Source organism: Panulirus ornatus, chromosome 46 (assembly GCF_036320965.1).
Source record: "Panulirus ornatus isolate Po-2019 chromosome 46, ASM3632096v1, whole genome shotgun sequence".
Lineage (NCBI taxonomy): Eukaryota > Metazoa > Arthropoda > Malacostraca > Decapoda > Palinuridae > Panulirus > Panulirus ornatus.
The window spans coordinates 20,545,680-20,565,133 of record NC_092269.1 but is presented as its reverse complement, the minus strand read 5'-3'; the positions used below and the strand labels follow the sequence as shown (position 1 = coordinate 20,565,133).

At 39.3% G+C, this 19,454-nt stretch overlaps 1 protein-coding gene across 1 annotated transcript in view; it reads right to left on the bottom strand.

Moving 5' to 3' along the window:
- The window catches only part of LOC139763329 (probable glutamate receptor), a 166,561-nt gene extending 147,516 nt beyond the window's left edge, over positions 1 to 19,045 (bottom strand). Inside the window, exon 1 of the mRNA XM_071689350.1 lies at positions 18,783 to 19,045. Coding sequence (XP_071545451.1) covers positions 18,783 to 19,045 — 263 coding nt within the window. The remainder of the gene's footprint in view (positions 1 to 18,782) is intronic.
- Positions 19,046 to 19,454: the final 409 nt, after the last annotated feature.

Genomic DNA, 19,454 nt, shown 5'->3' with positions numbered 1-19,454 from the left:
TAGGGAAAATGATTTGGTATACATATAAGAGGTAGTAAAAGCTTTACGGAAGATGAAAGCCGGCAAGGCAGCAGGTTTGGATGGTATTGCAGTGGAATTTATTAAAAAAGGGGGTGACTGTATTGTTGACTAATTGGTAAGGTTATTTAATGTATGTTAGATTCATGGTGAGTTACCTGAGGATTGGTGGAATGCTTGCATAGTGCCATTGCACAAAGGCAAAGGGGATAAGAGTGAGTGCTCAAATTACAGAGGTATAAGTTTGTTGAGTATTCCTGGTAAATTATAGGACAGGGTATTGATTGAGAGGGTGAAGGCATTTACCGAACATCAGATTGGGGAAGAGCAGTGTGGTTTCAGAAGTGGTAGAGGATGTGTGTATCAGGTGTTTGCTTTGAAGAATGTATGTGAGAAATACTTAGGAAAGCAATTGGATTTGTATGTAGCATTTATGGATCTGGAGAAGGCATATGATAGAGTTGATAGAGATGCTCTGTGGAAGGTATTAAGAATATATTGTGTGGGAGGCAAGTTCTTAGAAGCAGTGGAAAGCTTTTATCGAGGATGTAAGGCATTTGTACGTGTAGGAAGAGAGGAAAGTGATTGGTTCTCAGTAAATGTAGGTTTGCGGCAGGGGTGTGTGATGTCTCCATGGTGGTTTAATTTGTTTATGGATGGGGTTGTTAGGGAGGTGAATGCAAGAGTTTTGGAAAGAGGTGCAAGTATGCAGTCTGTTGAGGATGAGAGAGTTTGGGAAGTGAATCAGTTGTTGTTCGCTGATGATTCAGCGCTGGTGGCTGATTCATGTGAGAAGATGCAGAAACTGGTGACTGAGTTTGGTAAAATGTGTAAAAGAAGAAAGTTGAGAGTAAAAGTGAATAAGAGCAAGGTTATTAGGTACAGTAGGGTTGAGGGTAAAGTTAATTGGGATGTAAGTTTAAATAGAGAAAACTGGAGGAAGTGAAGTGCTTCAGATATCTGGGAGTTGATTTGGCAGTGAATGGAACCATAGAAGCGGAAGTGAATCATAGGGTGGGGGAGGGGGCGAAAATTCTATGGTCGTTGAAAAATGTGTTGAAGTCGAGAACATTATCTCTAAAAGCAAAAATGGGTATGTTTGAAGGAATAGTGGTTCCAATAAAGTTATATGGTTGCGAGTCGTGGGCTATGGATAGAGTTGTGCGGAGGAGGGTGGATGAACTGCAATTGAGATGTTTGAGGACAATATGTGGTGTGAGGTGGTTTGAACGAGTAAGTAATAATAGGGTATGAAAAATGTGTGGTAATAAAAAGAGTGTCGTTGAGAGAGCAGAAGAGTGTGTTTTGCAAAGGTTTGGTCACATGGAGAGAATGAGTGAGGAAAGATTGACCAAAAGGATATATGTGTCAGAGGTGAAGGGAACGAGGAGTGGTGGGAGACCAACTTGTAGGTGGAAAGATGGAGTAAAAAAGATTTTGAGTGATCGGTGCTTGAATAGAGTGAATAGAGTGAATTGGAACGATGTGGTATACCGGCGTCGACGTGCTGTCAATGGATTGAACATGGGCATGTGAAGAGTCTTGGGCAAACCACGAAAAGTTCTCTGGGGCCTGGATGTGGAAAGGGAGCTATGGTTTCGGTGCATTATTACATCACACCTAGAGACTGAATGTGAACGAATGTCGCCTTTGTTGTCTTTTCCTAGCGCTACCTCGGACACATGAGGGGGAATGGGGTTGTTAATTCATGTGTGGCGGGGTGGCAATTGAAATGAATAAAGGCAGGGAGTATGAATTATGTACATGTGTATATGTGTATATGTCTGTGTGTGTATACATATGTATATGTTGAGATGTATAGGTATGTGTATTTGCGTGTGTGGACGTGTATGTATATACATGTATATGTGGATGGGTTGGGCCATTCTTTCGTCTGTTTCCTTGCGCTACCTCGCTAACGCGGGAGATAGGGACAGAGCAAAGGAAATGGAAAAAAATCATATATATATACATATATTTATATATATATATATATATATATATATATATATATATATATATATATATATACACATATATATATATATATATATATATATATATATATATATATATATATATATATATATATATATATATATATATATACATATATTGTGACAGTTGAGGGAATAATTGGTATACATGGAGTGTTCAGTGTTGTAAATGGAAATGGTGAACAGCTGGTAGATTTATGTGCTGACAAAGGACCGGTGATTGGGAATACCTGGTTTAAAAAGCGAGATATACATAAGTATACTTATGTAAGTAGGAGAGATGGCCAGAGAGCGTTATTGGATTACGTGTTAATTGACAGGTGCGCGAAAGAGAGACTTTTGGATGTAAATGTGCTGAGAGGTGCAACTGGAGGGATGTCTGATCATTATCTTGTGGAGGCTAAGGTGAAGATTTGTATGGGTTTTCAGAAAAGAAGAGTGAATCTTGGGGTGAAGAGGTTGGTGAGAGTAAGTGAGCTTGGGAAGGAGACTTGTGTGAGGAAGTACCAGGAGATACTGAGTACAGAATGGAAAAAGGTGAGAACAATGGAAGTAAGGGGAGTGGGGGAGGAATGGGATGTATTTAGGGAATCAGTGATGGATTGCGCAAAAGATGCTTGTGGCATGAGAAGCGTGGGAGCTGGGTTGATTAGAAAGGGTAGTGAGTGGTGGGATGAAGAAGTAAGAGTATTAGTGAAAGAGAAGAGAGAGGCATTTGGACGATTTTTGCAGGGAAAAAATGCAATTGAGTGGGAGATGTATAAAAGAAAGAGACAGGAGGTCAAGAGAAAGGTGCAAGGGGTGAAAAAGAGGGCAAATGTGAGTTGGGTTGAGAGAGTATCATTAAATTTTATGGAGAATAAAAAGATGTTCTGGAAGGAGGTAAATAAACTGCATAAAACAAGGGAGCAAATGGGAACTTCAGTGAAGGGCGCTAATGGGGAGGTGATAACAAGTAGTGGTAATGTGAGAAGGAGATGGAGTGAGTATTTTGAAGGTTTGTTGAATGTGTTTGATGATAGAGTGGCAGATACAGGGTGTCTTGGTCGAGGTGGTGTACAAAGTGAGAGGGTTAGGGAAAATGATATGGTAAACAGAGAAGTGTAGTAAAAGCTTTGCGGAAGATGAAAGCCGGCAAGGCAGTAGTTCTGGATGGTATTGCAGTGGAATTTATTAAAAAAGGGGGTGACTGTATTGTTGACTGGTTGGTAAGGTTATTTAATGTATGTCTGACTCATGGTGAGGTGCCTGAGGATTGGCGGAATGCGTGCATAGTGCCATTGTGCAAAGGCAAAGGGGATAAGAGTGAGTGCTCAAATTACAGAGGTATAAGTTTCTTGAGTATTCCTGGTAAATCATATGGGAGGGTATTGATTGAGAGGGTGAAGGCATGTACAGAGCATCAGATTGGGGAAGAGCAATGTGGTTTCAGAAGTGGTAGAGGATGTGTGGATCAGGTGTTTGATTTGAAGAATGTATGTGAGAAATACTTAGAAAAGCAAATGGATTTGTATGTGGCATTTATGGATCTGGAGAAGGCATATGATAGAGTTGATAGAGATTCTCTGTGGAAGGTATTGAGAATATATGGTGTGGGAGGCAAGTTGTTAGAAGCAGTGAAAAGTTTTTATCGAGGATGTAAGGCATGTGTACGTGTAGGAAGAGAGAAAAGTGATTGGTTCTCAGTAAATGTAGGTTTGCGGCAGGGGTGTGTGATGTCTCCATGGTTGTTTAATTTGTTTATGGATGGGGTTGTTAGGGAGGTGAATGCAAGAGTTTTAGAAAGAGGGGCAAAAATGAAGTCTGTTGTGGATGAGAGAGTTTGGGAAGTGAGTCAGTTGTTGTTCGCTGATGATACAGCGCTGGTGGCTGATTCATGTGAGAAACTGCAGAAGCAGGTGACTGAGTTTGGTAAAGTGTGTGAAAGAAGAAAATTAAGAGTAAATGTGAAAAAGAGCAAGGTTATTTGGTACAGTAGGGTTGAGGGTCAAGTCAACTGGGAGGTAAGGTTGAATGGAGAAAAACTGGAGGAAGAAAAGTGTTTTAGGTATCTGGGAGTGCATCTGGCAGCGGATGGAACCATGGAAGCGGAAGTGAATCATCGGGTGGGGGAGGGGGCGAAAACCTGGGAGCCTTGAAGAATGTGTGGAAGTCGAGAACATTATCTCGGAAAGCAAAAATGGGTATGTTTGAAGGAATAGTGGTTCCAACAATGTTGTATGGTTGCGAGGCGTGGGCTATGGATAGAGTTGTGCGCAGGAGGGTGGATGTGCTGGAAATGAGATGCTTGAGGACAATGTGTGGTGTGAGGTGGTTTGATCGAGTAAGTAATGTAAGGGTAAGAAAGATGTGTGGAAATAAAAAGAGCATGGTTGAGAGAGCAGAAGAGGGTGTTTTGAAATGGTTTGGGCACATAGAGAGAATGAGTGAGGAAAGATTGACCAAGAGGATATATGTGTCGGAGGTGGAGGGAACGAGGAGAAGTGGGAGACCAAATTGGAGGTGGAAAGATGGAGTGAAAAAAATTTTGTGTGATCGGGGCCTGAGCATGCAGGAGGGTGAAAGGCGGGCAAGGAATAGAGTGAATTGGATCGAATAGTGGTTCCATATATATATATATATATATATATATATATATATATATATATATATATATATATATATATATATATATATATATATATATATATATATATATATATATATATATATATATATATATATATATATATATATATATATATATATATATATATATATATATATATATATATATATATATATATTGTGAATTAAGAACAATTGCCACACAAAGCTCCCCAGGTGGTAGAGTGACCCGCAGTGTATCGAGACAGACTTCACCAGAACTTTTTTAAAGGGGAAGTAAATGTTTAGAGTTGTGTTACTGGAGTGATAGTTTTCATACATGGTGCTCTGACAAGAAAATAGTGAAATTGGAAAAAAATATAGCTTAGACATTGAAGCTTATTCTTTCATTGAAATGTGAACAAAGGGAGCATTTTTTTTCAAAGTCATAGAGATGGAAAGCAAAAAGGTGTTTTTCATGAATGCACTGGAAAAGTTGAGGTCCAGATAAACTTTTGGTCTGTCAAGGCTTTATCATGGCGGATGGCCAACTAACTACCCTCATGTATCCAAGATATAGTTGTACTTTGTGTAATGAAGACAATTGAGAAACATCATAAGCCAATATTCCAGTTTCATGATAAGAGAAGTGGACCCGGCGGTATGATACAGTGGTTAAATTCATAAAAACTACTATTGACGTTTGTGTAAATGAATTATACATTTCCTTTTTCCATAGCCAGAGGTTGAGCCAATATGTGACATTCATCTTTCATTTCATTTCAAGTTAGAAGTTTCAATTTTCTAAATTATTTCTTACATTTTTCATATGTATGCTCCCCCACTCCCCTTACCTCCTTTGTTCCCACCTTTTTCCATTCTGTACTCAGTCTCTCCTGGTACTTCCTCACACAAGTCTCCTTCACAAGCTCACTTACTCTCACCACCCTCTTCACCCCAACATTCACTCTTCTTTTCTGAAAACCCATACAAATCTTCACCTTAGCCTCCACAAGATAATGATCAGACATCCCTCCAGTTGCACCTCTCAGCACATTAACATCCAAAAGTCTCTCTTTCGCGCGCCAGTCAATTAACACGTAATCCAATAACGGCTCTCTGGCCATCTCTCCTACTTACATACGTATACTTATGTATATTCCCAATCAACAGTCCTTTTTCAGCACATAAATCTACAAGCTCTTCATCATTTCCATTTACAACACTGAACACCCCATGTATAGCACTTATTCCCTCAACTGCCACATTACTCACCTTTGCGTTCAAATCACCCATCACTATAACCCGGTCTCGTGCATCAAAACCACTAACACACTCATTCAGCTGCTCCCAAAACAATTGCCTCTCATGATCTTTCTTCTCATGTCCAGGTGCATATGCACCAATAGTCACCCATCTCTCTCCATCAACTTTCAGTTTTACCCATATTAATCGAGAATTTACTTTCTTACATTCTATCACATACTCCCACAACTACTGTTTCAGGAGTACTGCTACTCCTTCCCTTGCTCTTGTCCTCTCACTAACCCCTGACTTTACTCCCAAGACATTCCCAAACCACTCTTCCCCTCTACCCTTGAGCTTCGTTCCACTCAGAGCCAAAACATCCAGGTTCCTTTCCACAAACATACTACCTATCTCTCCTTTTTTCTCATCTTGGTTACATCCACACACATTTAGACACCCCAGTCTGAGCCTTCGAGGAGGATGAGCACTCCCCGTGTGTATATATATATATATATATATATATATATATATATATATACATAAGATTGGGGAAGAGCAGTGTGGTTTCAGAAGTGTTAGAGGATGTGTGGATCAGGTGCTTGCTTTGAAGAATGTATGTGAGAAATACTTAGAAAAGCAAATGGATTTGTATGTAGCATTTATGGATCTGGAGAAGGCATATGATAGAGTTGATAGAGATGCTCTGTGGAAGGTATTAAGAATATATTGTGTGGGAGGCAAGTTGTTAGAAGCAGTGAAAAGTTTTTATCGAGGATGTAAGGCATGTGTACGTGTAGGAAGAGAGGAAAGTGATTGGTTATCAGTGAATGTAGGTTTGCGGCAGGGGTGTGTGATGTCTCCATGGTTGTTTAATTTGTTTATGGATGGGGTTGTTAGGGAGGTGAAGGCAAGAGTTTTGGAAAGAGGGGCAAGTAGGAAGTCTGTTGGGGATCAGAGAGCTTGGGAAGTGAGTCAGTTGTTGTTCGCTGATGATACAGCGCTGGTTACTGATTCATGTGAGGAAATGCAGAAGCTGGTGACTGAGTTTGGTAAAGTGTGTGAAAGAAGAAAGTTAAGAGTAAATGTGAATAAGAGCAAGGTTATTAGGTACAGTAGGGTTGAGGGTCAAGTCAATTGGGAGGTGAGTTTGAATGGAGAAAAACTGGAGGAAGTGAAGTGTTTTAGATATCTGGGAGTGGATCTGGCAGCGGATGGAACCATGGAAGCGGAAGTGGATCATAGGGTGGGGGAGGGGGCGAAAATTCTGGGAGCCTTGAAGAATGTGTGGAAGTCGAGAACATTATCTCGGAAAGCAAAAATGGGTATGTTTGAAGGAATAGTGGTTCCAACAATGTTGTATGGTTGCGAGGCGTGGGCTATGGAGAGAGTTGTACCCAGGAGGATGGATGTGCTGGAAATGAGATGTTTGAGGACAATGTGTGGTGTGAGGTGGTTTGATCGAGTAAGTAACGTAAGGGTAAGAGAGATGTGTGGAAATAAAAAGAGCGTGGTTGAGAGAGCAGAAGAGAGTGTTTTGAAATGGTTTGGGCACAAGGAGAGAATGAGTGAGGAAAGATTGACCAAGAGGATATATGTGTCGGAGGTGGAGGGAACGAGGAGAAGAGGGAGACCAAATTGGAGGTGGAAAGATGGAGTGAAAAAGATTTTGTGTGATCGGGGCCTGAACATGCAGGAGGGTGAAAGGAGGGCAAGGAATAGAGTGAATTGGAGCGAAGTGGTATAACGGGGTTGACGTGCTGTCAGTGGATTGAATCAAGGCATGTGAAGCGTCTAGGGTAAACCATGGAAAGCTGTGTAGGTATGTATATTTGCGTGTGTGGACGTATGTATATACATATGTATGGGGGTGGGTTGGGCCATTTCTTTCGTCCGTTTCCTTGCGCTACCTCGCAAACGCGGGAGACAGCAGCAAAAAAACAAAAAAAAAAGAAAAAAAAAAAAAAAAATATATATATATATATATATATATATATATATATATATATATATATATATATATATATATATATATATATATATGTATATATATATATAAATATATATATATATATTTATCTATTTTGCTTTGTCGCTGTCTCCCGCGTTTGCAAGGCAGCGCAAGGAAACAGACGAAGAAATGGCCCAAACCACCCCCATACACATGTATATACATACTTCCAAAAACGCAAAATATACATACCTACACAGCTTTCCATGGTTTACCCCAGACGCTTCACATGCCCTGAATCAATCCACTGAAAGCACGTCAACCCCGGTATACCACATCGATCCAATTCACTCTATTCCTTGCCCTCCTTTCACCCTCCTGCATGTTCAGGCCCCGATCACTCAAAATCTTTTTCACTCCATCTTTCCACCTACAATTTGGTCTCCCAATTCTCCTCGTTCCCTCCACCTCCGACACATATATCCTCTTGGTCAACCTTTCCTCACTCATTCTCTGCATGTGCCCAAACCATTACAAAACACCCTCTTCTGCTCTCTCAACCACGCTCTTTTTATTTCCACACATCTCTCTTACCCTTACGTTACTTACTCCATCAAAACACCTCACACCACACATTGTCCTCAAACATCTCATTTCCAGCACATCCATTCTCCTGCGCACAACTCTATCCATAGCCCACGCCTCGCAACCATACAACATTGTTGGAACCACTATTCCTTCAAACATACCCATTTTTGCTTTCCGAGATAATGTTCTCGACTTCCACACATTCTTCAAGGCTCCCAGAATTTTCGCCCCCTCACCCATCCTATGATCCACTTCCGCTTCCATGGTTCCATCCGCTGCCAGATCCACTCCCAGATAATTAAAACACTTTACTTCCTCCAGTTTTTCTCCATTCAAACTTATCTCCCAATTGACTTGATCCTCAACCCTACTGTACCTAATAACCTTGCTCTTATTCACATTTACCCTTAACTTTCTTCCTTCACACACTTTACCAAACTCAGTCACCAGCTTCTGCAGTTTCTCACATGAATCAGCCACCAGCGCTGTATCATCAGCGAACAACAACTGACTCACTTCCCAAGCTCTCTCATCCGCAACAGACTTCATACTTGCCCCTCTTTCCAAAACTCTTGCATTCACCTCCTTGACAACCCCATCCATAAACAAATTAAACAACCATGGAGACATCACACACCCCTGCCGCAAACCTACATTCACTGAGAACCAATCACTTTCCTCTCTTCCTACACGTACACATGCCTTACATCCTCGATAAAAACCTTTCACTGCTTCTAACAACTTGCCTCCCACACCATATATTCTTAATACCATCTACAGAGCATCTCTATCAATTCTATCATATGCCTTCTCCAGATCCATAAATGCTACATACAAATCCATTTGCTTTTCTAAGTATTTCTCACATACATTCTTCAAAGCAAACACCTGATCCACACCTCCTCTACCACTTCTGAAACCACACTGCTCTTCCCCAATCTGATGCTCTGTACATGCCTTCACCCTCTCAATCAATACCCTCCCATATAATTTACCAGGAATACTCAACAAACTTATACCTCTGTAATTTGAGCACTCACTCTTATCCCCTTTGTCTTTGTACAATGGCACTATGCACGCATTCCGCCAATCCTCAGGCACCTCACCATGAGGCATACATACATTAAATAACCTTACCAACCAGTCAATAATACAGTCACCCCTTTTTTAATAAATTCCACTGCAATACCATTCAAACCTGCTGCCTTGCCGGCTTTCATCTTCCGCAAAGCTTTTACTACCTCTTCTCTGTTTACCAAATCATTTTCCCTAGCCCTCTCACTTTGCACACCACCTCGACCAAAACACCCTATATCTGCCACTCTATCATCAAAGACATTCAACAAACATTAAAAATACTCACTCCATCTCCTTCTCATATCACCACTACTTGTTATCACCTCCCCATTTGCGCCCTTCACTGAAGTTCCCATTTGCTCCCTTGTCTTACGCACTTTATTTACCTCCTTATAGAACATCTTTTTATTCTAACAAAATTTTTTTTTTTTTAATTTTTCCAAAAGAAGAAACAGAGTAGGGGGCCAGGTGAGGATATTCCCTCAAAGTCCCAGTTCTCTGTTCTTAACGCTACCTCGCTAACGCGGGAAATGGCGAATAGTTTGAAAGAAAGGTAAAGAATATATATATATATATATATATATATATATATATATATATATATATATATATATATATATATATATATATATATATATATATATATATATATATATATATATATATATACATATATATATATATATATATATATATATATATATTTATATATATATATATATATATGTATATATATATATATATATATATATATATATATATATATATATATATATATATATATATATATATATATATATATATATATATATATATATATATATATATATATATATATATATATATATATATATATATATATATATATATATATATATATATATATATATATATATGTAGATATATATATATATGTATATATATATATATATATATATATATATATATATATATATATATATATATATATATATATATATATATATATATATATATATATATATATATATATATATATATATATATATATATATATATATATAAAATATAAAAATAATATATATGTATATATATATGTAGATATATATATATATATATATATATATATATATATATATATATATATATATATATATATATATATATATATATATATATATATATATATATATATATATATATATATATATATATATATATATATATATATATATATATAAATATATATATATATATATATATATATATATTTATATATATATATATATATATATATATATATATATATATATATATATATATATATATATATATATATATATATATATATATATATATATATATATATATATATATATATATATATAAATATATATATATATATATATATATATTTATATATATATATATATATATATATATATATATATATATATATATATATATATATATATATATATATATATATATATATATATATATATATATATATATATATATATATATATATATATATATATATATATATATATATATATATATGTAGATATATATATATATATATATATATATATATATATGTATATATATATATATATATATATATATATATATATATATATATATATATATATATATATATATATATATATATATATATATATATATATCTACATATATATATATATATATATATATATATATATATATATATATATATATATATATATATATATATATATATGCAGATATCCCTAGGGATAGGGGAGAAAGAATACTTCCCACGTATTCTCTGCGTGTCGTAGAAGGCGACTAAAAGGGGAGGGAGCGGAGGGCTGGAAATCCTCCCCTCTCAATTTAATTTTCCAAAAGAAGGAACAGAGAAGGGGGCCAGTTGAGAATATTCCCTCAATGGCCCAGTCCTCTCTCCTTAACGCTTCCTCGCTAACGCGGGAATTGGCGAGTAGTATAAAAAAAAAAATATATATATATATATATTTTTTTTTCTTTTATACTTTGTCGCTGTCTCCCGCGTTTGCGAGGTAGCTCAAGGAAACAGACGAAAGAAATGGGCCCCCCCCCCCATACACATGTACATACATACGTCCACACACGCAAATATACATACCTACACAACTTTCCATGGTTTACCCCAGACGCTTCACATGCCTTGATTCAATCCACTGACAGCACGTCAACCCCGGGATACCACATCGCTCCAATTCACTCTATTCCTTGCCCTCCTTTCACCCTCCTGCATGTTCAGGCCCCGATCACACAAAATCTTTTTCACTCCATCTTTCCACCTCCAATTTCGTCTCCCTCTTCTCCTCGTTCCCTCCACCTCCGACACATATATCCTCTTGGTCAATCTTTCCTCACTCATTCTTCGCATGTGCCCAAACCACTTCAAAACACCCTCTTCTGCTCTCTCAACCACGCTCTTTTTATTTCCACACATCTCTCTTACCCTTACGTTACTCACTCGATCAAACCACCTCACACCACACATTGTCCTCAAACATCTCATTTCCAGCACATCCATCCTCCTGCGCACAACTCTATCCATAGCCCACGCCTCGCAACCATACAACATTGTTGGAACCACTATTCCTTCAAACATACCCATTTTTGCTTTCCGAGATAATGTTCTCGACTTCCACACATTCTTCAAGGCCCCCAGAATTTTCGCCCCCTCCCCCACCCTGTGATCTACTTCCGCTTCCATATATATATATATACATATATATATATATATATATATATATATATATATATATATATATATATATATATATATATATATATATATATATATATATATATTTTTTTTTTTTTTATACCTCGTCGCTGTCTCCCGCGTTTGCGAGGTAGCGCAAGGAAACAGACGAAAGAAATGGCCCAAACCCCCCATACACATGTACATACACACGTCCACACACGCAAATATACATACCTACACAGCTTTCCATGGTTTACCCCGGACGCTTCACATGCCTTGATTCAATCCACTGACAGCACGTCAACTACGGTATACCACATCGCTCCAATTCACTCTATTCCTTGCCCTCCTTTCACCCTCCTGCATGTTCAGGCCCCGATCACACAAAATCCTTTTCACTCCATCTTTCCACCTCCAATTTGGTCTCCCTCTTCTCCTCGTTCCCTCCACCTCCGACACATATATCCTCTTGGTCAATCTTTCCTCACTCATTCTCTCCATGTGCCCAAACCACTTCAAAACACCCTCTTCTGCTCTCTCAACCACGCTCTTTTTATTTCCACACATCTCTCTTACCCTTTCGTTACTTACTCGATCAAACCACCTCACACCACACATTGTCCTCAAACATCTCATTTCCAGCACATCCATCCTCCTGCGCACAACTCTATCCATAGTCCACGCCTCGCAACCATACAACATTGTTGGAACCACTATTCCTTCAAACATACCCATTTTTGCTTTCCGGGATAATGTTCTCGACTTCCACACATTTTTCAAGGCTCCCAAAATTTTCGCCCCCTCCCCCACCCTATGATCCACTTCCGCTTCCATGGTTCCATCCGCTGACAGATTCACTCCCAGATATCTAAAACACTTCACTTCCTCCAGTTTTTCTCCATTCAAACTCACCTCCCAATTGACTTGACCCTCAACCCTACTGTACCTAATAACCTTGCTCTTATTTACATTTACTCTTAACTTTCTTCTTCCACACACTTTACCAAACTCCGTCACCAGCTTCTGCAGTTTCTCACATGAATCCGCCACCAGCGCTGTATCATCAGCGAACAACAACTGACTCACTTCCCAAGCTCTCTCATCCCCAACAGACTTCATACTTGCCCCTCTTTCCAAGACTCTTGCATTTACCTCCCTAACAACCCCATCCATAAACAAATTAAACAACCATGGAGACATCACACACCCCTGCCGCAAACCTACGTTCACTGAGAACCAATCACTTTCCTCTCTTCCTACACGTACACATGCCTTACATCCTCGATAAAAACTTTTCACTGCTTCTAACAACTTTCCTCCCACACCATATATTCTTAATACCTTCCACAGAGCATCTCTATCAACTCTATCATATGCCTTCTCCACATCCATAAATGCTACATACAAATCCATTTGCTTTTCTAAGTATTTCTCACATACATTCTTCAAAGCAAACACCTGATCCACACATCCTCTATTTATATATATATATATATATATATATATATATATATATATATATATATATATATATACATATATATATATATATATATATATATATATATATATATATATATATATATATATATATATATATATATATATATATATATATATATATATATATATATATATACATATATATATATTTATATATGGGGTGAAGAGGGTGGTGAGAGTAAGTGAGCTTGGGAAGAAGACCTGTGTGAGGAAGTACCAGGAGAGAATGAGTACAGAATGGAAAAAGGTGAGAACAATGGAAGTAAGGGGAGTGGGGGAGGAATGGGATGTATTTAGGGAATCAGTGATGGATTGCGCAAAAGATGCTTGTGGCATGAGAAGAGTGGGAGGTGGGTTGATTAGAAAGGGTAGTGAGTGGTGGGATGAAGAAGTAAGAGTATTAGTGAAAGAGAAGAGAGAGGCATTTGGACGATTTTTGCAGGGAAAAAATGCAATTGAGTGGGAGATGTCTAAAAGAAAGAGACAGGAGGTCAAGAGAAAGGTGCAAGAGGTGAAAAAAAGGGCAAATGAGAGTTGGGGTGAGAGAGTATCATTAAATTTTAGAGAGAATAAAAATATGTTCTGGAAGGAGGTAAATAAAGTGCGTAAGACAAGGGAGCAAATGGGAACTTCAGTGAAGGGCGCAAATGGGGAGGTGATAACAAGTAGTGGTGATGTGAGAAGGAGATGGAGTGAGTATTTTGAAGGTTTGTTGAATGTCTTTGATGATAGAGTGACAGATATAGGGTGTTTTCGTCGAGGTGGTGTGCAAAGTGAGAGGGTTAGGGAAAATGATTTGGTAAACAGAGAAGAGGTAGTGAAAGCTTTGCGGTAGATGAAAGCCGGCAAGGCAGCAGGTTTGGATGGTATTCCAGTGGAATTTATTAAAAAAGGGGGTGACTGTATTGTTGACTGGTTGGTAAGGTTATTTAATGTATGTATGACTCATGGTGAGGTGCCTGAGGATTGGCGGAATGCGTGCATAGTGCCATTGTACAAAAGCAAAGGGGATAAGAGTGAGTGCTCAAATTACAGAGGTATAAGTTTATTGAGTATTCCTGGTAAATTATATGGGAGGGTATTGATTGAGAGGGTGAAGGCATGTACTGAGCATCAGATCGGGGAAGAGCAGTGTGGTTTCAGAAGTGGTAGAGGATGTGTGGATCAGGTGTTTGCTTTGAAGAATGTATGTGAGAAATACTTAGAAAAGCAAATAGATTTGTATGTAGCATTTATGGATCTGGAGAAGGCATATGATAGATTTGATAGAGATGCTCTGTGGATGGTATTAAGAATATATGGTGTAGGAGGCAAGTTGTTAGAAGCAGTGAAAGGTTTTTATCGAGGATGTAAGGCATGTGTACGTGTAGGAAGAGAGGAAAGTGATTGGTTCTCAATGAATGTAGGTTTGTGGCAGGGGTGTGTGATGTCTCCATGGTTGTTTAATTTGTTTATGGATGGAATTTTTAGGGAGGTGAATGCAAGAGTTTTGGAAAGAGGGGCAAGAATGAAGTCTGTTGTGGATGAGAGAGCTTGGGATGTGAGTCAGTTGTTGTTCGCTGATGATACAGCGCTGGTGGCTGATTCATGTGAGAAACTGCAGAAGCTGGTGACTGAGTTTGGTAAAGTGTGTGAAAGAAGAAAGTTAAGAGTAAATGTGAATAAGAGCAAGGTTATTAGGTACAGTAGGGTTGAGGGTCAAGTCAATTGGGAGGTAAGTTTGAATGGAGAAAAACTGGAGGAAGTACAGTGTTTTAGATATCTGGGAGCGGATCTGGCAGCGGATGGAACCATGGAAGCGGAAGTGGATCATAGGGTGGGGGAGGGGGCGAAAATTCTGGGAGCCTTGAAGAATGTGTGGAAGTCGAGAACATTATCTCGGAAAGCAAAAATGGGTATGTTTGAAGGAATAGTGGTTCCAACAATGTTGTATGGTTGCGAGGCGTGGGCTATGGATAGAGTTGTGCACAGGAGGATGGATGTTGCTGGAAATGAGATGTTTGAGGACAATGTGTGGTGTGAGGTGGTTTGATCGAGTAAGTAACGTAAGGGTAAGAAAGATGTGTTGAAATAAAAAGAGCGTGGTTGAGAGAGCAGAAGAGGGTGTTTTGAAATGGTTTGGGCACATGGAGAGAATGAGTGAGGAAAGATTGACCAAGAGGATATATGTGTCGGAGGTGGAGGGAACGAGGAGAAGAGGGAGACCAAATTGGAGGTGGAAAGATGGAGTGTAAAAGATTTTGTGTGATCGGGGCCTGAACATGCAGGAGGGTGAAAGGAGGGCAAGGAATAGAGTGAATTGGAGCGATGTGGTATACCGTAGTTGACGTGCTGTCAGTGGATTGAATCAAGGCATGTGAAGCATCTGGGGTAAACCATGGAAAGCTGTGTAGGTATGTATATTTGCGTGTGTGGACGTTTGTATATACATGTGTATGGGGGTGGGTTGGGCCATTTCTTTCGTCTGTTTCCTTGCGCTACCTCGCAAACGCGGGAGACAGCGACAAAGCAAATATATATATATATATATATATATATATATATATATATATATATATATATATATATATATATATATATATATATATAGGGATTCGAAAAAAGGAGAATTAATATTACAAGAGAAGATACAATACAGATGCCAGGCAATATAAGGATACTGTCGTTGCGTTATCTTTTCTAATGGTATTCATTAGATATTTACTTGATAGTTGATGATCAAGTGAGATTACCATGGGGGCCCATAGCCATGGTTTGAGTAAAACCCTTTAATTCAGACATAAATGCCCGAACTAGACCAACAGACTGCCAAGGATACTTTGACTACTCACTTACCTGTGGGCTAAGAAAAAACCAATAACCTCAATACATTTATTAACTATATACAATGAATGGGTACACATAACATGATAATTAAGTATACGTCAGCATCCACTGGCAGGATTCTTAATATCTAACCGGTTGCGACGACACTACTGACATAATCATTATGCATGGATCGGCGGACGTTTACTTAATATCAAATATCTAAGGCTACTCACGGTATCAGATATAATGTGGGCTGCCTCGTGACACAAATGCTAATAAAACTAAACATTCTAATTCTCAGTTGCAAGAAACGTCTTGTTCTCTGGTGCTGAAAGTTCACTTGAGTTAATAACGAACGGTCTTTGCTGGATTTTTGATAGCTGGACGTCAGCCAGGTCTCTGGGCGTGAGTGTGTCTGCGCCCAGGCAATGGACCTTCGTCCTACTCGGCAGGTCGGTCGGTGCTCGCGCTTCCTACAATGTCGCTGGGTCAAACACGTCCTTAAGACACTTCCTAGCTGGGACTCTGACTTATGCCATACTGCTCGACCAGGCTCGACTCACAAAAACTGCACGGTTTTTCTTGGTTGATGTTCAATGCTATGTCACCGAGCTGGGTAACTGTCTCCAAGAAGTTAGGGTACTTAACTTGCCCCCCGATCTGGGAAACTGTCTCCAAGGAGGTAGGGTACTTGAATGACTCACAACTGCATCTCGTCTGTTTACTGCGTGACTTGAAATCACGTTGGGTGTCCAAGACGGTCATTTCAATTTCCCTGTTTAATTACTTCACTATTTCACTTTGTTACTTTTCCACTTCACTTTGTCGCTTTTCCACACTCATTGAATTTTAATTGTGACATTATCTAAAAATGCATCATTGTGTTGGTAACAAAGCACCGAAAATAGTAAACTGTTGCACATGGCGTTATCCCATATGGAGTCTGCTATGGATAAGAACATGTTCCGTACAATTTGATTTCTATACTTAACCTAGAGCTATACTTATGATACTTGCCACGGGTCATTTAACGTGCTGATTATTTACATTATTCTTACAGTATGATACTTTCCTCCCTATTACCTAAACTATATTACAAGAGTACCTATATTTTAGGCATGTTTCACCATTCTCATGGGAGGGATGTAATGGTGGGTCAGTAGGTGGCTGTCGGCCCCCTCGCTGTTGACCCGGGGCACTAATAAACAGTGGGGTTGCCAACATATGATCCTCTCACATATAGTGGCTCTATTGATAATATACATTATCAATTGCAAGATATAATATTCCCAAAATATCAAAAAATAACTATGAGTCAAGGATACCATGCAGGTTATATTAGATATGACAACACTGGCGACCATCTGCTCCCTTGTTGACTCCGTCTGCTCTTTTTTTTGCGCGCGCGCGATAAAGACATAGCCGCACGATAACTTATGCACACAATCAGATCTTGTCTTGTCCAACAATTGTATCCTCTTACATTCGACCCCTCTAATGAAAATGCCGCAATTCCACCTTGCGACCTTTTTTAATCCTGACATGCTTGAGCCGGCTACTACCCTCATTCCTAATCCCTCATGACTGCCTGAAGTCTCTACCAACACTTTCTTACTGCCTGATCCATTTTTCATAGTTCTTCAGAACAGCAATTATGCCTGATCACTAGCTGTGCTCTCTGCTGTCCCAAGCCCACACTGAAGGGATATCAGGTCGACAATTGTACCATTCTAATCCTTCCTCCTAGCGCCACCTGCAACCGAATCCTGTTCCACGGCCTACCTGGCTGTAGTCTCGGCTATATACCATCAAGCCCTGCGACCCATCTACAAATGTCCAATTCATTTCCATTTAACAAACAGAAACCCTGTCCTACAAGCCTGTCACTTACGAACTCCCTTCTTGTCTCACCAGTCTTCAGTCTTTCCATCTTTGTCCCTCAAATTCTCCTTTAAGACGCCTCCATCATCCCATCCTTACCTAAGGCTATTCGAACCTGGGTTCGTTCCACAACCCCTCGATCCCTACTGGCCACTCCATCCCTCAGCTCACGCGGCAGTCCACTCTGTTAACCAAATTCCGAGTGACCATTCTCGGGATCCGGTGGAGGGGCAGTCCATAGATTGGTTCGATGATCCACTCTTGTCTCTACGATGTCACCCTGGTTACGTTGAATCTTGTACAGCCCCAACCTATCGTCCAATCTTTGTACAGTTTTCAATCGCTCCGGATACCTGTGATTATGCAGTTTCTACCTTCCTATCCTAGTGTTGTTCCTGAGGTGCACCTTTTTTCCACAACCCAGTTACTTCCCTTGGCACCTGCATTGCTGTTTCTTTTATCTATACCCTTTTGCCCCTTCTCATGATCCTTCACCGCCTCCCACGCCACACGGTGAGTCTCCCCTAACTCACTAACCCACTCCTCTGTAGACTTCATGTTTGAGGGGCCCACCACAGGGTCTTGAATCATTCGAGGCTCTCCACTGAACAGCAGCCGGAACGGTGACACGCCGGTGGCAGCGTGCCGGGTGGCAGTATACTGGGCCATGAGAGTGGTCACGTATTCTGGCCACTTCTTTTCTCCTCAAGAGTAATCAGAAGCCCATGCAAGGTTCTGTTGAACCGTTCCACCATACCATTTCCTTGCGGGCGTTAAGAAGTCCTCATCTTCTCGACCCCGTATTTGTTGGCACAGCTGATAGATTAGCGCGCTCGTGAAATTACGCCCCTGGACTGACAACTGCTTATCGGGTGGGCCGAAATTGTCAAACACTTGTTCTCTCAACACCCTGGCCATCAAACCAGCTTTCTGGTCTTTAGGAGGGTTGGCCCATGCAAATCTAGTAAACACGTCTACCACTGCTAGTATATTCTTGAAACCTTTGCTTTTTTCCAACAGCGTGGAGTTTGCAGCTAATATCTCCCACAGCCTGCTAGCCTCCACCGTCCCCAAGGGA